At 41.0% G+C, this 22,004-nt stretch overlaps 1 protein-coding gene across 1 annotated transcript in view; it reads right to left on the reverse strand.

Annotated features, from left to right (window-relative positions):
* LOC140233334 (uncharacterized) overlaps positions 1–22,004 on the reverse strand; it is a 123,286-nt gene that overhangs the window by 36,670 nt on the left and 64,612 nt on the right. Inside the window, exons 35-52 of the mRNA XM_072313443.1 lie at positions 21,653–21,898; positions 19,948–20,202; positions 14,770–15,015; positions 13,560–13,811; positions 11,819–12,064; positions 10,835–11,092; positions 9,752–9,997; positions 9,033–9,287; positions 8,374–8,625; positions 7,626–7,877; positions 6,695–6,946; positions 5,389–5,643; positions 4,809–4,922; positions 4,125–4,247; positions 3,289–3,414; positions 2,760–2,882; positions 1,995–2,120; positions 931–1,065 (exon numbers count right to left, since the gene is read on the reverse strand). Coding sequence (XP_072169544.1) covers positions 931–1,065; positions 1,995–2,120; positions 2,760–2,882; positions 3,289–3,414; positions 4,125–4,247; positions 4,809–4,922; positions 5,389–5,643; positions 6,695–6,946; positions 7,626–7,877; positions 8,374–8,625; positions 9,033–9,287; positions 9,752–9,997; positions 10,835–11,092; positions 11,819–12,064; positions 13,560–13,811; positions 14,770–15,015; positions 19,948–20,202; positions 21,653–21,898 — 3,762 coding nt within the window. The remainder of the gene's footprint in view (positions 1–930; positions 1,066–1,994; positions 2,121–2,759; positions 2,883–3,288; positions 3,415–4,124; positions 4,248–4,808; positions 4,923–5,388; positions 5,644–6,694; positions 6,947–7,625; positions 7,878–8,373; positions 8,626–9,032; positions 9,288–9,751; positions 9,998–10,834; positions 11,093–11,818; positions 12,065–13,559; positions 13,812–14,769; positions 15,016–19,947; positions 20,203–21,652; positions 21,899–22,004) is intronic.

The raw sequence follows: 22,004 nt of genomic DNA on the forward strand, positions 1-22,004 counted from the left end.
CCGACACTGCACACCACAGTACATATCATATTCAACATCATTCGCTTTTCAGATACTGTTGCCGTGTGAAGTGTGGATGGAGTGCCTTCCTTTGTTATCATTTTTGTAGCAGAAACACCCACAAAAGCAAATATAATAGCAACAATTTAAAGGCAGAATTTCATGAGCATCTGCATAATTTGATCACCTTTAACTCATTCCCTACAAGATTCTGTAAGCCCTATAGACTTTGGCACAGGGTCCATCACATTCCAGTAGCTAATGAATTGTAATACATGTATATCATAATTTTTTTAAGTGACTCCAACTGGTCCTTTTTACCCTTTGAGCAAAAAACCATTGGAAAGATCAAATTGCAAAGCTCCCAGACAACAAAATAAGTTGTATTTTTTTATGCAATAGCCAAGATGAATTTATTTATACCTTTATAAGGGTCGTTTCATGGTATTTAAAGGGACTGTACAGTACTGGTTGATGTGCGGATTCAGCTTGTAAAGTTTTGTGAGATATTTAGAAGCCACTCTCTGAAATGTTAAAGAGCATACAATTCTAAGGGGAATCAAATGTTTAATTGATGAAAATCGGTTTTTAAATGACTGATATATCCAAATACAAGGTAAAACAAAGAGATACTAATTAAAGTTGTGGCCTGTCAATTTTATTAGGATCGCTTTTTCGATATCTTGGTCATTTCGAGACCAATTTCATCAAAAAAATGTTGAATCCTTCTCGGAATTACATACGATATGTACATGCTCTTTCATATTTCATAAAAGGTTTCTAATTATCTCACCAAAAAATGTTTGAAACCTGACGTTACGTCTTGACCAAAAGTATATACAATCCCTTTAAAGTCACATTGCATCTGCCCCATCCCCCCCCCCCCCCCCCCATATCTGATAGACGTTGTCCTTTTGTCAGGCTACTTACTGAGTCCAGACTGGCAGTTTATTCCATTGTATCCTGGGGGACACAAGCAGACGTAGTCACCCTCGCTGTCGCACACACAGGATCCGCCATTGTCACAGGGGAAGTTGTTGCACGGATTGATGAGGACAACGACAGCTGCATTGAGCACAAAAACACAGAATATCAGAATCAAGACTAGCATGTCTTTGAATACAAAGTTCTCTCTTGGTAATCAATTCAGTGAGACTTTAAAGATTTTTTTTTCCCCGTATTTTACTGAATACTGAAGAGTGTATTCATGATTGTAACTGCCAACATTTGTACAAGAAACTCCATGAAATTCTTGAGAGTAAGGGTGCGTTCGAGCGCTCTCCTAAAGCGAACTGTACCGTACCGTACCCGCGCCAGAGGAGCATTCGAACGCTCCTAAAGTGTACCGTACCGTACTGTACCGAGCCAAAAGTGGACCACTTCCCGATGTGCTCCAAAAGCGTACCAAAGCGTACCAAAAGTTCGTTGTAAAGCATGCGCGTATCATGCGTATACGTCACAATGCAAAAACATCATTCTCTTTGTTCTGGACAGCTGTAAGTAGTTCAAGCGCCAGGGGTGAATGACATTCTTGCTACAAACAAGCGTGACCTTTCTAAAAATAAATGAGTACGCTTTCTCCACAGAGCGCTCGAACGCTCCAAAATTGGCATGGTACGGTACGGTACGCTTTAGTTCAGTTCGCTTTGGTTCGCTTTAGAGCGCTCGAACGCACCCTAAGAGTAGTTATTATTGAGGGGATGTCTAAGGAGTCCTTGTTGGTGATGAAGATGATGGTGAAGCTCACATACCAGTCCAATAGAAGGGACAATAATTGTGACTGAAGGACATGAGAGCGCAGCACAAAACTTTTCATCTGATGTCACTGATGAATTGAAAAAAAGACACAATACAAACTGCTCTCCTCCCAGAGAACATACGGCTACTTTTCACAATCAAGCCTTGTACAGAAAGCCTCTATCATTGGAGAGATTTGTTGTAAAATGTGTTGTTAAAAAATATTCCCCCACTGTCATGCAAAATCATCATCTTACCATCTTCACATCGTGGCCCGGCAAATCCCGGCTGGCAAGCACACTGGTAGGCGTAGCAACTTCCGGACACCCGTGAGCACACCCCTCCATTGGCGCATGGATCTTCGTCGCATGGGTTGGGGATGGCTAAGAAGGATAAAGGTAAACCAAAGGTGTGCATGGGAGTTACGACACGCACACTGATATATGTCATTTTGTCAATTTCTTTGCTTATATGAGGATCCCCACTGCTCTATAAAACAAAGACGAAAATGCCATGGTCTTTCCTTCAAAAAAAAAAATGAATGCAACCAGCTCCAATGGTTTGAGGGTCCACCGCACAACATTATAACGAGATATCAAACTTGACCCCCCCATCCCCACACACACACACACACACACACACACACACACACACACACACACACAAAGTCACCTATCACTTTGGAACATTTAGCTACCGTAGTCAGAAATTATGTTGAAGGGTCAATCGGCCTTCACAACAACAATATATTCAAATGAACCATCTCAAAGAATCTAGCTCTTAAGGTGCATCATTGTAAATTAGGAAAACGGATTTCTCTTCCTACGGCATACTACATTTGTATAAGCAAGGCTCCATACTCTACACACATCTGTATATGAGAGTTTCAAGAACTTAATGTTCATGGAAGCACTTCTCATGAGAACGTGGTCACTCCAAAATTTTGATCACTGTTCCATCGGCGGTCTATCTGGCTCTCTTCAAACCGCTAGCGGCCCAGCGTTTGGCAGCAAAGTACTCACCAATGTCACAGCTGTAGCCAGTGAAGCAGCCCTGGCACTCGCAGCTGTAGGCGGAGCAAGAGTCGGCAATGTTACTGCAGATTCCTCCGTTCTGACAGGGTCCAAAATCGCAGGGGTTGTACTCTGAGATTTCAAACAGCACACAGGCAGGGTTCATCACACACTGCGGTCCATACTCTTTAGAATATTCATACTTTACAAAGGAACACCCAATGCATTGATAATGGCAAAACAAAAAACAAAAGACTCTGGTACTGTGTGGTTTCCTCAATATCAGAAAGCCCTGAATATCTTGCAGCTGTCCTCTTGGGGAAAAAAAAATACATATACATTTTTATTTTCTGATACATGTAAATAAAACACATGAATGACATTTCAAACCTTGGATTCCCCTAAAAAAGTAACTAGGAAATTACACCTTCATTTTATATCGATATATAAAGTTTTATTTTCCTCTAAGGTAGAAGAATTATTTATTTTTACCCATGAATTATAATATGCCCTTTCATCACACTGTCTTTTTACCCACCATTCTCGCAGAACTGTCCGACGAAGCATCCAGTGCAGAGGCAGCTGTAGTCAGTGCAGGAGGTACCACTGGAGGGCATGCAGACACCTCCGTTCTCGCACTTGTTGCAGGCGCAGGCATCCACACCTGGTGGGGAAAAATGGCAGGGGGCAGAACAATCCAGTCAATATAAAATATGTTGCCTTGGAAATTGTATTTGTATGTGCTGTGCTAAAACACTTTAGCTCAGTTTCTAGGAGCCAAGACTTTGAACAACTGAGCCTTGGCAGAAAGATAATGCAAATGTCCTTCAAGGGGTGAACAATATTTGGCACAAAATGTGTTAAAATGTAGATAAAGGTGAAATGAGTAGGAATGACTACTAACTGATCATATTTACTGAAGTGTTGGTGAAGAAGATGACATGCTCTTAGAGAGAAAATGTCTTTATCTTGCCGAGGAACTTTCATCACAGCCGAGAATTTAACCGGTTGAAAGTGGGGCAATTCCATCAGAAGAGTACATACTGCAGTTAGATGCACTCTTGAGCCTACTACTTTTCTTGAAAGAATCTACTCCAACCTGCAAGTGCATACCCAATAAACAAACTACTTGGCATTGATCATCTGTTAGTGAATCTCATTTCACTGATGTAAGAGACATTCTGGTCTCATATTTTGGGCCAAAGATTCTTGAATGAATTAATTTTTGGCATTTTTTGTGTTTTCACAGCCACACATGAAATAGCAAACACATGATCATGATACTATAATGACAACATTCATCTTGAAGACAAGATTGAAGTTTAACATCAAGGGCAGCAAAAAGCAGATACCTGTACAATTCAATACACTCACGGTTTTCGCAGAATTCTCCGTAGTAGCACTCGGGGCATTCGCAGTAGTACTGTGTGCAGGAGTTTGGTTGAGGGAAACATTCTCCACCGTTGATACAGGTGTTGCCATCACATGGGTCGAGTTCTTGAGGTAAAAAAAAAAATATAAAGAGAAATGAGACAGATTCAAACAACTCGTTGAAAATACACATACTTCATTTTCCTCATACCTTCCCTATTACAAGTTGTACAGCAAAATATCCACTAGTTTTTCTAAAAAAAAACTATGAAATGACTCCCTTTCTCCCCAATGTAATCATTTCTTCTTTCTCATTGGAATTGCATATGTTAATGTAAACTCACAGATAACTGTTTGGGTGCATTATCTAGCTTTTGGATTGTTCGTTCATCTGCAAAACAGAAAAACAGAAATAAAACATGTTTTGATATTGAATTTTCATATGCTCAATGCATACATCACATCTTACCGGTATTTTACTCTATCATGAACACATATTCATAACTTCTTGTTTAAATGCAGCCTGTTCAAGCACAGCAACATTGCACGAGCACTGAATATCACAGTCTCAAATGATTTAATGACATACATGTAACATTGTCGAACAGGTCTTACACTAGTCATGCTGTAGAATTGAGTCCCTCCCACAGCAAGGGGAGAAGGGAGAGTGATATACATGTAACTCACCAATCTGGCAGTTGACGCCAGTGAAGCAGCCAGGGCACACACAGACATAGTTAGTCAAGCTCTGGGCGAGGCACACTCCACCGTTCTCACACGGGCTGAGGTTGCATGGCGAGTCTGTATGAACATAAAAGCAAGTTGTTGTTAAGGCACAGTTGACAAATAAAAAACAATACACTAGAATTAACTTGAATAATCTTGACTTTAATTCTGCTAATCTAAAGATAATCACAAATATATGAATAGGAAACTTAATATAAAACAAAACCTTATGCATGTACTTCTTTTTTTTTTACACTTTGTCAAGCATTTGATTGAAATATTGAGCTGTAAGAGCTTATCCATAGGAAGCCCTAGATCTGCGACGCTAATGTTCACGATGATGCACCTCCTCCCAGGTTGGACAATGGAAACAGCCGTCTCAGGCATGCGCACAACGCTATTTTTTGTATGACAGCGGCATGTTAGTATTCACGTTGCACATCTAAGGCTTGTTACCATTGACACCCTACAGCACAGATGTTTTGTTCAAAGGTTAAAGGTCAAGATCAAGCCTGCTGAAAAGGAGGATGTATCCTCTCACCCTGGTCGATGGTGATGGTGAAGGTACACTCGGCGGTGTTGCCCACGGCGTCTGCAAAGGAATAGACGACGACCGTGGTGCCCACGGGGAAGAAGGTTCCCGGCAGACTGGGAACGTTCTGGAGATCCACTGGCTCCCCAGAGTTGTCCGTGGCAACGGGCGGGGTCCAGGTGATGATGCCACCGGTGGTATCCGTCAGCACCGTGCGGGTGATGTCGTTGGGGCAACCGCTGATGACTGGGGCGGCATCGTCCACTGGTAGGCAGAAAGGCAAACACAAGACTCAATTTTAATGGTACTGTTTACCTTTGGGAGCAGTGATTTAAAAAATTTTCACGACATCACATTTGATGCATATGTGTAGGTCTGTTGTATCACAAAACATCCTACCATATAAAATTGTCACAATAAAGCCTAAAATATAAGGAGTTAGTCTGGAAACATTTTTATTATAACTGTTGTTCACATTTTGTGCATTTAACAATACATAACATCGATTATACGGATTCAAATTTTTACAGTGGTTGTTTCTATCCCTAACTCACATTTTAGAACTATTTTAAAACACTAATGCTGGGTTTTTAATTCATCTGCAAATGGTAAATTATGCCTTCAAAAGGCCTATCGTCACAATTTTTTAGCCCACTTCCACGAGACTCAAAAATCCCCATAAACTACATACATATAATTTCTCAGGTTTCCAAAATGGTGCTTTGGATTTTGTACTACTACCACTATCAGGAATTGTGGAGGCCTGCAGTTTGGTTAATGCTTGTGTCAGACACCACTTCTAGTCTAAAGAGCTGATCACTGCAAAAGCTGCTATTTTATGCAAATTAATGTACACCTTGTACATGTATTGCATTACAACTAAAAGAAACTGGTCAGAAATAATAGATTTCAAGACTTATGGCAGAGGATTCCTTATTGTGACATCACCATTGCCACATGAACATCATCACAATCTCAAACTGATTTCATATTCAGAGACTTTTATCAAAGTTCTTCAAAGTGACAACTACACTTCGTCAGATTTTGAACCGTCAATCTTCTTAACAAAACAAAAAATCGAGAAAGATGAGAAAATGTTAAACTAATGTTTCAAACACCCTCTGTGATGCAAGATGATCACTCTCTTCCCATTTACTGTTTTTTTTTTTCTTCTGTTATTCATGGTGGATTTTAAATAAAGGGCAAAGAAAACACAAAGGAGATGAGATTGGTTGCTATGGCTTTCAACAATAAGATCAAAGAAAGTCATAAGGGAAGAGTGAGTTTCCTCTCTAGTTCATTTTTTTTTATTTACCTGCCACAACTGTGACCAAGAAGCTGCAAGACACACTGTTTCCGGACGAGTCCACGAATGTGTACATGACTTCCGTGGTTCCAACGTCGAAGGAGGTGCCAGACGCCTTGGAGACCACAATGCTGATGGGATCGCCAGATGCGTCGGCGACGATTGGATTGTCCCACGAGACGGTGGCGCCGGTGTTGACGATGTCCGTCGTCACGGAGATGTCATCCGGGCAGAACTGGATGAGGGGTGGTCTGGTGTCCACTGAGAAAGAAAAGAAGAACAAGGAGAATATTGATGAAAAGTGTTTTCCCTTCAACTACATAAGTTGAAGACAGGAGCAAAGCACTGCTAATATTTCAACAGGTATGTAAATGATGCCGAACCCAGAGAAGTTAATGAGCGATGTGAATAACAGGGTGTAATCTGGTATGCTACAGCAATGAAATACTTGAAACGCGGATGTGAAGACCTTTATGCAAACTTTTTTGGTGATGATTTTTTTAGATAATGAGAAACCTCTTCTGAAATGTGAAAGAACAGAATTCTGGGAGGAATTCAAAGCTTATTTAATGAAAATTGGTTTTAAAGTGGTCCTCATAAACGTGATCCTCATAAAAGGTGGGATCCACCTTTTATGACGATCACTTTGTTTTGTTTGATTTTTGGATATCCCAGCCATTTCAAAACTAATTTTCATTCAAATAAACTTTTAATTCCTCTTAGAATTGTATGCTCTTTAACATTTCATGGATTAGTTTCCGAGTATCTCGCCAAAAGTTAAAAGCTGAATCCTCACCTAAACCAATACTATACCATCCCTTTTAACATCAACAATAATGCAAGCAATAACATTCAACTCAATTTCCATAAAGCTTCATCTAATCAACTTGGGGGAAATTGCTATGAATGCATGTGATTCAGCCCACATTCTGCATTGTACCTCCGTTCACGGCCACATTGAAAGCGCACTGCACTTGATTGCCGGCATTGTCGGTGAAGGTGTACACGACCAGGGTGGAACCCACGTCAAAGAAGTCTCCGGGTGCGAAGTTGTTCTCCACGGTCACGATGACACCGGAGTTGTCGGTCGCCGTGGGGATGGCCCACGTGACGGGCGTTCCTCCAACGCCAATCTCCACCTCAACGACGATGTTGTCGGGGCAGTTTGCGATCACCGGTCCTTCGTCATCGACTGCAGGTGAAGGCCACATAAAAGTAAAATTTCAGGGCTGCAAAATCTTATCCATCTTATCAGCACAACAAACTTTTTTGAACATTATCATTAATATATTTCAGTTAATATCTGGAAACCATAACATTATTCAATGACAGATGAAAGCCTAAATGCATTTAGATTTGATGAATAAATTCAGTAATTTTCATGTACAGAGTAGGCCAATCTACTAATGCATGCACATTCATGCATAATCCCCCCCCCCCCAACAAGACATTGTAATTTGCCATATGATGTCTGTTTTTACTAAATGAGTTAAACACTTGGAATCCAGTATGCATACATGTACCTCACTTCTCGCAAAAAGTTCTCTAAGCAAGGTAAAGCAATAGGTAAAATACCTTCCTTTGCTATCAATTGTACTAAATCTTTCAAGATGTCTCAACAATTTTCAACAATAGGGTCATGGTAGCATTTTCCCAAAATTTCTGATAATTGAAGAGTGAAGACGTACATGTATTGACGGTAACATCAAATGAGCAGGTGGCGACGTTGCCACTGTCGTCAGCGTATGCGTAGGTGACGGTGGTGGTGGTTGCGGCGGCGAACGAATCCCCAGAGGATGCGGTCTGGCTCTGGAAGGTGGCCGTGCCCGAGTTGTCCTGGGCAACGGGCTCGTTCCAGATGGCGATGGCCGAAGTGGTGCCCAACGGGATCTCCAGCACGATGTCCGAGGGACAGAAGAGGAATGTGGGTGGGGTGTTGTCTGAAGACAGAGAGAGAGAGAGAGAGAACATTTTAAACTTTTATTTATCTGTGCAATCCATTAAAACCCAAGCATATGGCAACACAGTCTTTTCAGTATGTGCCCCTGTCCTTATCTACAGGCATAAGGAAAATGCCCACATTTGCTTTATTCAAGATTGTTCTCAAGATGCAGCTGTTTTTGTAGAATATAAGAACTTTTTTATGACTTTCACAAGTACTATAGGAATGTTATCTCAGGACTTTCTGAACTTTTTAAACAGTAATCATTTGTGTTTGACGGGCATGCAATGCGAAATGCAAACGAGTCATTCTTTTTCTTCAAGTTTCAGGGAAAGAATGTGTATGAAATGGTAAATAATCATAATTATGTGAGAGTTGGAACACAGAAATCATTGCACAACGTACCAACGACTGTGACAACAAACGAACAGACTGCTTCGTTGCCGGCATCGTCAGTGAAGGTGTAGGTGACGGTCGCAGTGCCGACGGCAAAGAAGTCTCCAGAGTTTCCTGTCGTGGTGACGGCGGGCGTAGCCCCGGAGTTGTCAGTCGCCGTGGGCACGGTCCACGTCACAGACACGCTGCTGGCATCATCCGGCAGGATTTGCACGATGTCGGCCGGGCAATCGGCAATAACGGGTACAGTCATATCAGCTCCGACTGTGGAAATTGTTTTCATTGGTCAGTAGTTACCGGGGATCAAACGGCAGAGGTACTATCACCAACATAAACGAATAATTACTGTATATGCAATAAATTTGGGGAGTCGGGTGCTATTCACAAATTTAAGCATACGTGAAGATATCAATTCTGATCCAGACATGAATGTGACATGCACACATACATGCACTGGTAGGCAGCACACAGTATAAGAACAAGGTGTGTTACATACTGGTATCAATTTTTTTAAGAAGGCCTCTACCCTATGGATGTGACAGAATAATTTGTACATATGAAATTTGTTTTTGTCTCTTTTCAGTATACTTGTCTTTTCAGACACGAATGTACTGTACAAGCCATATATCTAGCAAGACTAATTTTTCGGAAATCAGGATTTTCTGACATTTAGCATGTGGTTACATTCTTTGACAGTCGTGGAGTAAAGTAATTTCTCAGCTACTTACTGGTGATTGTAACAAGGAAGGCACAGACAGCAACGTTGTTGGAATCATCTGTGTAAGTGTAGGTGACCTGGGTTGAGACACCAGCAGGGAAAGTGTCTCCTGGGTTGAAGTTGTTGGTGGCGTCGAACGAACCCGAGTTGTCGCTAACAATGGGGGCCTCCCACGTGACAGCGGTGGAGGTGGTGCCGAAGGGAACGTTGAGGGAGATGTCCTCGGGGCATCCAGTTACAGCTGGTGCAGTGGTATCTGCCAGAGTCATAACACGGAGGATAGCGAGTATTCAAAAATCTGAAGCTTTAGGATGTTCACGTAAAAATATGCAGTGGCCAAGTCTCTTCTCATGTGATCATGGACTCGATATAAAAAGTAGAAAAAAAAAGAAGAAATAAATACCAAATTCTACTACCTTAACATTATTGGGGCTGAATAAGTACATGTAGTTCACTACGTCTTGATTAAAGACTCTGGAGTAATTTTGGAGAATACACAAATCACATTTACCAGTCAGACCAGAATTTCAAACTGCACTGCCAAAGAAACAGAGCTTACATACAACAACTTCCCTGACTGGTGCTATTTTTGGTTTTTGGATGTGCCCTGGTGGGCAGTGAATGAACTGTGCCATCCGCGAGATGGTTACGCTACTGGGCCTTTAAAGGGACTGTACAGCAGTGGTCGAGGCGAGGATTAAGGTTTATAACATTTTTGGTGAGATACACTTGTAATGAGAACCTCTTATGAAATATGAAAGAGTATGTAATTTCAAGAAGGATTCAACATTTATTTGATGAAAATTGGCCTTGAAATGGATAAGATATCCAAAAAAGCAATCCTAATCAAATTCACAGGCCACGGCTTTTATAAGAATCTCTGTTATTCCTAGTTTTTAGATATCTCAGTCATTTCAAAACCGATATTCATCAAATAAACTTTTGATTTCCCTTAGAATTGTATGCCCTTTAACATTTCATAGAGTGGTTTCTAAATATCTCACAAAACATTACAAGCTGAATCCTAACCTCAACCAGTACTGTACAGTCCCTTTAAAATACAGCTGTGACAAAATGACACATCAAATCTCACCAATGACCACCACGTCAAACGAACAGACTGCCTGGTTTCCAGAAGCGTCAGTGAACGTGTACGTCACAGTGGTGGTGCCAATGACGAAGAATGTGCCGGGGCCGTTGGCGACCTGAACGGTGGGAGCATTTCCGTCGTTGTCGGTGGCGGTGGGCTCCGTCCAGTCCACGTTGCTTCCCGGTAGGAGAGGGTCGGCCTGAGCGGCGATGGTGGAAGTTGGGCAGCCGGAGATGACAGGTGGTGTTGTGTCACCCAAGGCTTTGAGGAGTAGACAGTGTGGTAAACAATGAAAACAAGGCAGTGTCAAATGGCACCCCTAGACATTCGACTTATAAGATGTCATGTACAATGTAAACCTCATTGTGCTACAGTGACCAAATAACATGTATTTCAGAGTGCTTTCTTCACAAATTACATGTAGCACATATGTCTGGAAACTACTGGTACTTGAAACCAAAGAGAGATTACAGTAATCCCTATTGTCCCTATGGCCTTGTTGTTGGACTGAGGCACATTGCTGCACCTCACAGGGCTTGCTAGCTTTAAAAATAGGTAAATTTGGATAGATACATGTAAATGAATGCTTGTGACAAAGATTGGCAAATTAAGCTTAGTCCCGAGCACAAAAAGGGTTACTATCTACTTTATTTTCAAAGCAGGTCAAGATACGTGTTGTATCTGAACTTTTCAGCAGCTCCTGCAAATCTTGCTACACAAAGCTGCGAGAAGAGTGCTTGTATAAGATTCCTGTCTGATACAACACTTGCTACAACTATTAACTTATAACAAAATTGCAAAAATCATGGCGACAAACTGGTATGTGCAAATCTTGTTTGACATGTCAATTCTTGCTTTAGTAGCTACTTTACATTTTCTCAGTTCTGAAAAAGGCGATGACTTCCCCTTTAAAGTTCTCATCAATTCTTAACACCGAGACAAAGTCACAAAAATAGAAAATCAAAGAGATGGGGTGGCTTTCCTTACCATTGACAAAGATGTTGAAGGCACAGACGGCGGTGTTGCCGTTGTCATCGCTGAAGGTGTAGACAACCTGGGAGCTGCCAACAGAGAAGGCATCTCCCGGGTTGGCCGTATTGGAAGTGAGGGTGGAGGTACCGGAGTTGTCGTTCGCCGTGGGAACAGTCCACGTGACGACGGCGGAGCTGACTCCAAACGGCACGGTGATAGAGATGTCCTCCGGGCAGTTGTTGATAAGAGGAGCAGTGGTGTCTACACAAACAGAAATCGACAGAAGTCACATGTTATTGGATCCATCATCAAGGCTCAAGATCTACATATACTTGTGTTTTTAGAATGAGTAGTGAGAATGCTGAGAATTCACTGGTCGAGAGCTATGTGTTGATTCTGTACTGGCCATCGCCGAGTCACAGTGGTAAACATGTTATCGCGCACTTGTAGCAAGAGTACGCGCACTTGTAACAAAGGTTCGCACACTAAGCAAGCGTTTGCGCACTCAGTACAAGACGCGTTATTGGCTAAAAAAAAAACATGCATCAAGTACATACCGGATGCATCAAGTACATACCGGATGCATGATTTTGGGGGCTTTCGTCTCTGGCAAGCCAAAAGGAAATGCATCCAGTAAATTTGTCATCGGGTAATGATAGAAAAATGGGTTTTTGGCAAGAAAATTACCCATTCTATAAAACAGATGATGCACATGTCTTTTCGTGCATCAGTCGGAATACAGTGTGCATGCGGTAACTATATGGAATTCAGCCTAAACCCACTTGGCTTCACCTCGTGGGTTAAGCATTCCATAGTTACCTCATGCACACAATTCCGACTGATGCACTCAGACCTGTGCGCCATTTGTATATTGACAATTGTACAGTCTATGTCAGCCCTACAATCTATCAGTAGAATGTTTGAATTAGTTTCACTCCTTATCAGAGGGGTCAATGAACCCTACAGGAGTTCATTCACCCTTTCCCATAATGCATATTTGTGCATGACTCCATAGAAGGGCCAGTTGTGATTTTGTTCTCAGCTGAAACCACTGCAGTGGCAGTATAAGGAATCCATCTAAAAGTGGCCAATGGCACAGCACTAGAAGTCCTACATAAGGGCATATAAATTTTGTATCAGCATTGGAGATGAAGGAATCTGATTCTACATACATTGTAATCCTTATGTTCAAATATATGTTTAACTTTTTTGAGTTAAAAGATGTATACCAGCTACATTTTATGTACACAATGTATTCTTCTCCATATACAGTAGCAAATAGAGCACAAAGTATGTGCCTTTTTCCAATACAAGTACAAGACCAGTACAAGATAATGTTGCAATAGTCCTTTTTCATGACATAGATGAATATAGCATACACAGGTAGCAAATTGCATATGACAATCGAACAAAGTTTAAGTATGTGGGAGAAAACTATTACAGGAGACATACACTGTAAGGAAATAATTCGGAAAATTGCTCCTCAATTATCATTCTCCCCTCATCCCCGCAGGATTACATGAATCTTGATGTTTAATAATGCTGAAATGTTGTTGTGAATCACATCAACTACTGTTCTGTCAGTCAAAATCAGGATTTTGATTTTCAAAATCGAGTTACTTGTAGGTTTTTGAATATATGCCGACTGAGATAGGAGGTCCTATCACCCAAGGGACTATATGCTCCTTTGCATGCAAAAAAAGAAGAAAGAAATAGTTTTGTTATGTCAGGTAAATTGTGGTCTTAATCGTCTCACCAGTGACAAGGATGTTGAATGAGCAGAATGCCTGGTTGCCCACAGGATCGGTGAAGGTGTATGTGACGGTCGTCTCTCCAATGACGAAGAAGTCATCCGGGGATGCCGTGGAACTCGAGCTGACGGACCCCGAGTTGTCCGTGGCTGTTGGCTCGGTCCACTGGACGAATGCACCATTGAGGCTGCTGTCGGCCGTGACACCGATGTCGCTGGGGCACCCAGTGATGACAGGAATAGTGGTGTCACCGAGGGCTATGGATTAAACCAACAAAATATGGCACTGTTTAAATCACCTACGTATTTTCTTCAACTTGTTCAGTCAATGCAAGTGGGTGAACAAACGTGAAAGAATTGTCTCTTTTGTTTTTTTAGCCTACTGCTCTGACACCATTAGAATGTAGTAGCCTTTTCATCAAGGCCAACTGCAATGCGAATCGAGATGGAGAGAAACTTAGAACAGAATGTGTATACGTGTGTATACTTGAGATATGAACTTTGGCAAAGTGTCAGGACCTTTAGCAGTCACTCGTTTTGTTTTTTGCTTTCAAAGTGTTTCGTAATGGGAAGGTAACGATTACTTTCTCTGCGACCTCCTGCTTCTGCTCCGTGTAATGTCAAGTTCTGTCAGTAACGAAATTTTGCCAACTAATTTCATCTAAAATCCCTGGGCAATCCTTTGTACACTCACCAACACTTTTTGATGCATTGTAGAAAGGGGGAATGCTTTTCGTTATTCATCATGTTCTAGCGTGTGTCCCAGTTCCTAAAAGTCTAATTTTTAACATGCTCTTCCATCAGATAGAAGTGTATACAACGTACATTTAGCGAGTCATTTTTTGCGAATCAGGACTCGCCGACAGTATTCAGGAGTGATTAAAATCAAATCGCAATCATGGAAAACAGTGATGAATGGAGAAAATTTATATCACTGGGCAAGAATGGTATTATAGTGTGTTAAAGTGCCTCAAACACTATGGTTTCAGTGGCAACTTAACGCCCTTATCATTCTCAAGCGACGATACATGCATGTGCATGTCGCTTTCATGTTGGAATCAGACATAATATTCTAGCGTGTTCTTAAATTTGTGACTAGCACCCAACATCTGCATTTGTGAAATCAAAAACCCTGCATAATATATGGCATATACACTGTACAGTAATTCTTGGGTATGGGGGGAGGGGGAACTGCATGGGAGCGAGTCAAAAATACCTGTGACCAGCACGGTGAAGCTACAGACGGCCGAGTTGCCCTGGTTGTCCGAGAAGGTGTACAGGACCTGGGTCAGACCGACAGGGAACACATCGCCGGGTGAGGCCGTGTTGGTGCTGGTCACCACTCCGCCCGAGTTGTCGGTAGCAGTAGGCGTGGTCCAGGTCACTACCGCACCGGTAGTGCCAAATGGTACTGTCAACGTGATGTCCACTGGGCAGTTGGCGATGACCGGTGCAGATGCATCTGAGGATGGAGACAGAAAAAAAACACACACACCATAAGAAACTTTTGATGTTGAAAATATTTTCTGTAACAGCAAAAATCTCTTTTTGGTTCATTTCATACAGGAAACCTAATGACCATTTGCAGTAAAAAAAAAAAAAAAAAAGACTGAAGAAGATGATTTAAGTGCAGACACCACTGCTTTAACCAGTTGTTTTCATGTAAAATAAATATACCTTTCTACGGTATCTTCCATTCGTATACCGATAAGCATGTGAAATATGTACTTGTGTAGATGCTGCTTTAAAGTGCTGCCAGTCTTCAATCATTATAGTAGGCAGTGGGAACACCACCCCATCAATATTAAGAACGAATGAATTGGACTAGTGGAAAACAAAAATTACTTTCAGAAAGACAACCATGACAAAATTAAAACCTTCAGTCTCCCTAAAATTTTTTTGAGAAAATGCCTCGTATTGCACTTTTTGGGGAGCAGATTTGATAGAAGATGTGCATTCGGCACAATACACAATGGTAGTATCAACGAAAGCACTTCACATTTAGTACGGTCTGCTATGTCGAAATATTGGATCCCGTGAGATTTTCGTGCCAAAATTGATTTTTTTAACTAACTTGGTCAATTTGGGGGTGCTGAATCCAAAAAAGTTTGGTTCCATTTTTTTCGACCACGTCTTCAGCCGCCATTTTGAATTTCAAAATGGCCGCCATAGCAAACTGTATTTTGACCCAGATCTCATAATGTGCGCATCATGGAAGGTTCAAATTTGATGCAAAAAGCATGCTTATAACGTCAGACATTGTGATACACCATTTCCTGATATTGTAGATTGTTTTGATACAATTCGAGGGCTGTCATCTTGAAATTCAAAATGGCCGCCATAGCTAAATGCATTTTTACCTGTATCTCAGGTTGTAAAGCATTATGGAAAGTATAAATTTGGGCCAAAAAGCATGCTTATGATGTCAGATATGCTAATATATACATATTTGTTTTAAATGAGGGATAATTTTGATTGGCGGCCATCTTGAAATTCAAAATGACCACCATAGCAAATGTAATTGGGCCTATATCTCATATTGTATGCATTGTGTAAGGTTCTAACTTGCTGCAAAGAGCATGCGTTTGCTATCATACTTTCTGAAACATCTTTATCTGAAATGATGGTCCATTTTGATATCATAGGTGGCCATCTTTAAATTCAAAATGGCCGCCATACCAGAATGTATATTTTGACCCGTATTTCATGCAGTAAACAATACAGAAAGTTCACATTTCTGGCATAAACCGGGCTCATGATGTTGAACATTCAGATGCACTTTGATCCCCTCCCTAAAATTGCAGATCATTTTTGAGGCTGCCATTTCATCATTCAAAATGGCTGCTTTTCAGCTAATATCTGTGGTCGACAAGCAACTTTTAGGCATATCAATGTTTATGGTGGTGTACATTGTACATTATTTTACAAACACAGACACACACACACATAATCATATACATTCTGTAATAATGGATTATTCGCATTGGCTGCCACTCGTGAAATTCAAGATGATTTCGACCCATATCTGGTACTGTAAGATCTGTACCCTGCAAACTCAAGCATGATGGAGCACTTTCATGTAGGACCAATGTGTAAGTCAATCACTTCAATAAATAGTGTTATCATTGCATAGGAGGGACTGCTTCCTGTAGGTACACTGCCATGTTGAAATGCAAAATGGCTGCCATGGGAAACATTCCTTTAAGAGCATTGCATTTGGGTAAAACTTGTGAATGGGAAATCATGTGATTCTGGTGTCAAAGCAAATGACTTTCAAAAGTTCCTCAATAACTGTGTCTGGGTGACTAAATGCCCCCATTTAGACGATTTGGTTGTAGAGTTTAAATAAACAATATTAGCCGTGTACTAGAAAATTTATTGGAAATTTACTTTAGTTAATGTCTTCTAGGCTCACTCCTGCATGTGTTCTTAAAGTCACAGCACTTGTATATAGGGCTGTACACAAGGGAGAATTGGCTCTAAATTCTTCCAGAAACAATGACTTTTGCATTTCTTGTCATTATTATGAACATGATAATGAATTATGTGGCTACCGTTGGTGTAGGAAGCTCAAATCATTTAATTGCACAGTTTATGTATATCCGCTGGAAATAACTACGATGTACCATATTAAATTCCCCTGTATAGTAGAGGCACAAATTAGGTTTTGAAGGTTTACAAAGTTTGTTCTCTGGATGTGTTGTATGAAGACTCTACGAAAGCAAAGCGGGAGATTGTCCAGGTTGAAGTCATCCACGCCCAACTTCTGGAAGGCATGGACTGTGTCATTGGACATTCTGCATGATTCAAGGCTTAGAGAATTCTTGAATCATCGGCTCTTTGAGACATCCTCAAATTTTCAACTTCATCCTGTGCCATGAAAGGCATGACCAAGCAGACCTTTGTTTTTCGCAACAATTTGCAGAACATAATCTCTGAACATTGTCAATTGTACTTAATCATCTCCCCTTTTCCAGTGATGGAGCAGACAACATGCGATGCAGTATTAAAAGTAAAGCAAAGATCCATTAGGAGAATGAAAATGTCAGTGTCTATACGTAATAATCATCAATATCTCTGAAATTCCCTGTTGCTCTTGAAGTATGCAACGGAATGAGGATATCTGCTTCCTCATTGTGACGGGTGACAGCTCCCATGGCATCTTTGATGAACCTTTTGTTTCTTTTTTCCCCGTTCTGTGTCAGATGGAATTGACTGCTCAGTATTTCAACTTTCAGGCTGATTATTTGGCTCAGTTTTGTGGGTTTCTAAGGCATGGGTATGAAAAATGAACCTTTGTTAGTCAGAATGAGGAGAAGGCCATAAATTGTGAGATGAAGAGTGATTGTGGAATTACTTGATAGAACAGTAGAACTTATAACTACCGATAATTGTATCCTCCAGTAATGATTGGATAATGACAGGTCTATCAGACTGTTGTACCGGTAGAAGTGTTATAAGAAGGTAGTGGTCTTCTTAAGCTTAGTGACTTTTGATCCAATCTTACATGGTGTATTTCAATTGCAAGAGCTGTATGACTGGCCTTTCTCATATTGTCCCAGACAGATTTTTTTTTTTTTTATTCTTTCAGATACAAATTCGTAGTACAGAACATGAAAACATCAATTTTCATCTCTTTCTAGAATATCCTCCTTGAATGTTTCCGATATCTGATTGCCAAACACCACGTTCATCAGTTTCAATGCAGTGATAATTTTTGAGATTACCCTCGTGTGATGGAGTTCTTGTTGAGGAATTCCGATGCATCCAAAGTGCCACAGAACTGAGCTATTATTGCTCCTTGGTAGTTTTAGTGTCATTGACGGTACAGCAGTAAGCATCTTGGAAGTCTTGATAATTAAGGATGACCCACACAAGGGCAATCAGGAAAATCCTACTCATTGGCATTCCTTATTCATTCTGTGTTATTCCAGAAATACATCCAGCAATTATGAGCTCCCTGATGAGTTGTTTTATTTTGTGGTCAACAAACAAGCTTGTGAATGGGATGCCTGGTAGGGTGACCATGGCATTTCTTGACATTGCGAGACTTTCCCGTGTTTGTCTTCATTCTCTCAAGGCAGCATCAAATTTTTGAAGATCACCTTTAATCGTATCAATGCTTACTTTTGTACAAATATTTAATAACTGGGATTGAATGTAACTATTGACGAGGTTCCACGAAACCAGATAATGTTTTGGCTGAGAGGCAAAAACAAATCACGTGTAAGCGAATCACATACCCGCTTGGCGCTATTATGGGACGTGGGATGTAACGCTTACACGCTTGCCCACACTTATGGGAAATGGTATGGGACCCCTCCCCTCCCCCCCCCCCCCCCCCACACACAGTTTTTGCCCCTCAGGATGGCTTGATGACGTCATTGGAACCTCGTCCTTACAGTCTGAATTTATGGCGGCCATTTTGAATTAAGAGATGGCTGTCGTTCTGCGTGACCTGAAAGTGAATTCGGTCTATCTAAGACAATTTTGGCAAATTTATCTAGGGCGCTTACCACAGTATCATATTTTTTTCTATAGCCACCATCTTGAATTTCAAGATGGTGGCCTATCTAATGATCGACAATAGGAAACAGCTGTATTGGAACGTTGGACACCACTAGCATGTCTATTACTGAGAATTTGATACTCCTACAATAATTGCAACATTAGATATGGGTAAAAACGCTATGGCGGCCATTTTGAATTTCAAGATGGCAGCCTATAAATTGTATCAAAACAAGCCACAATAACAGAAAATGATATATCAGAGTGGCTGACATCACAACCATGCATTTTGCACCAAATTTGAAGCTTCTACAATGCTCACTGCATGAGATATGGTTCAAAATACTGTTTGCTATGGCGGCCATTTTGAAATTCAAGATGACAGCCTACAAATTGTATCAAAACAATCCACAATATCAGAAAAAGATATACCAGAGTGTCTGACATCACAACCATGCACTTTGCACCAAATTTGAAGCTTGTATAATACTCACTTAATGAGATATGGATAAAATTACAGTTTACTATGGCGGCCATTTTGGAATTCAAAATGGCGGCTGAAGACGTGGTCGGAAAAAATGGAACCAAACTTATTTGGATTCAGCACCCCCAAATTGACAAAGTTAGCCAAAAAAATCAATTTTGGCACAAAAATCTCACGGGATTACATAGAAGCCTCTACTAATTTCACCACAACAGATTTTCCAACCCACATTCCAAAAAGGTACCATTCAAAGAAATGTTTGGTACCTTCATTTTCACACAAGGGGGTCACTAGTTCATTTACAAAGATCAAAGTTTCTAACTGGTTCAATCAAAGGAATACGGAATTCCTATCTTTTGACCAATTTTTGATACGGCAAGACTCGAGAGGCATGTGACCCACCAACGACGGTGACATCAAAGGAACAACTGGCCATGTTTCCGGCTGCGTCGGTGAATGTGTACGTGACGGCGGTGTCTCCGATGGGGAAGAGGGAGCCTGGCGCCCTCGTCCTGTCGACGGTCGGAACATCTCCCGAGTTGTCCACGGCTGTCGGCTCCGTCCAGGTCACGGTGGCGCCGTTGAAGTTGCCGTCGCTGGCGACGACAATGTTATTCGGGCAGCCAGCAATGACTGGGGGAGTGATGTCGCCCTCAACTGGCATGTAAGAGAGAGGAAAAAAGGTGACCACGAACATAGTTAATGGTCAAGACTGACCAGGTGAGAACAAGAGGGAATCAAAGGTCCCCATGCAAATCCACATGGACTTCTGCTGATGTGACTAGGTCTACAGATCACACTCTGTAGAAATGTTGTGACTAGGTCTACAGATCACACTCTATGGAAATGTTTGACCAAAATATGTGATAATTAATTTTTTATAATTCTATTTCTCACTCTTTTTTGCACCTACGAAGCTCTGCCCCTACTCCCTACCACCTCCCCCCCCCCCAAAAAAAAAAAAATTATATATATATATATATATATATATATATATATATATATATATATAAAGACGATGAAGACAAACAAGTTGACATAATGCATTAGAATCCAACTTCATTTATTTGTAAACCAAATTTTCGACCCTTGCACGGATCTTCCTCAGGGTAACAGTGATATTTGTATTTGAAGCTCAGCACAGATAAATGAAGTTGGATTCTCATGCATTATGTCAACTTGTTTGTCTTCATCGTCTTCATGCTCTTATTCCAACACGCGGATAATAATACCATTATATATATATATATATATATATATATATATATATATCTTTCCTTTTGTGATGTCATCATTAGAAAAAATCAAAGAAAATCTGCATCACAATGCTGATGGTATGCACCCTACCAACTTGATCAGGACTTCACAAGAGAAAAGACTGGTCTCCTAGAATAACACCCAAGAGCCTTTCATTTGTGATTTAATAGCCATTGTTGTGTGGAAAATTTTCAAGGAATCGGAATTTGGGGCAAGAAAATGTCTGCAATTATATTGCATTAATACCTGTCTTGCTATTGAGAGTTGGTGCATCTGGATTTGGCAAGGTCTGCAAGCTGGCAGAATTATAAATCAAGACAGAGCACACAACACAGGGACAGCATTTCAAGTATACATGTATTCCATAATCACTACTTGTATTGTATGATTCAAAGACTGAAGCTCTCTTTAAACTAGAACTATCACTCAATGCGATTGATACCCCCACCTATTAAACACTGAGGGAGTCAGCTCAACCAGCAATTACTTTGTGTGCTGTTTATTGAAAATAAAAAATAGTTACCACGGCAATGTATTGTTCAACATTGAATAAACGTATATATATTTTGCTTGCTGATAGTCACATGTGCCATATTCAAGTCAAGTGCTCAAAACCCGAGGTGGCAAGATAAGTAAATCGGCAATTTCTCTGATTTTCATTTTAAAAATATGATGCCAACACAATGTTTGACATTAACAAAAAATGAAGTTTGCACAACTATACATCATAGCCATCACATGTGCCAAATCTCAAGTCAAATGCTCAGGTTGTTGCGACATTATACATAACATTTAATCGCAACCTAATCTCGTATTCAGCAAACCTCTTGTCACAAGCCCACGGTCTTACCGGGTATAATGACGTTGAAGCTACAGACGGCAGTATTGGAGTTGCCATCGGTGAATGTGTAGGTAACCTGAGTCACGCCTGCGGGGAAGGTGTCTCCGGGGCTGGCGGTGGCAGAGACAGTAACACTGCCTCCGCTGTTGTCGGTGGCAGTCGGCACGGTCCACGTGACGGAGGCGCTGCTGGTGCCAAACGGAACGCTGACGACAATGTCGTTGGGGCAGTTGCTGATGATTGGTGCGCTTGTGTCTGTCGGCAAAAAAGGAAGGGGAATCGGGGGAGGAGAAGAGAAGTCATTTCTCGTGAATTTCTAAGGAAATTTACCAGCTGATGCAACATTGAAGAGTTACAAGGA

This window comes from Diadema setosum, chromosome 9 (assembly GCF_964275005.1).
Source record: "Diadema setosum chromosome 9, eeDiaSeto1, whole genome shotgun sequence".
NCBI lineage: Eukaryota > Metazoa > Echinodermata > Echinoidea > Diadematoida > Diadematidae > Diadema > Diadema setosum.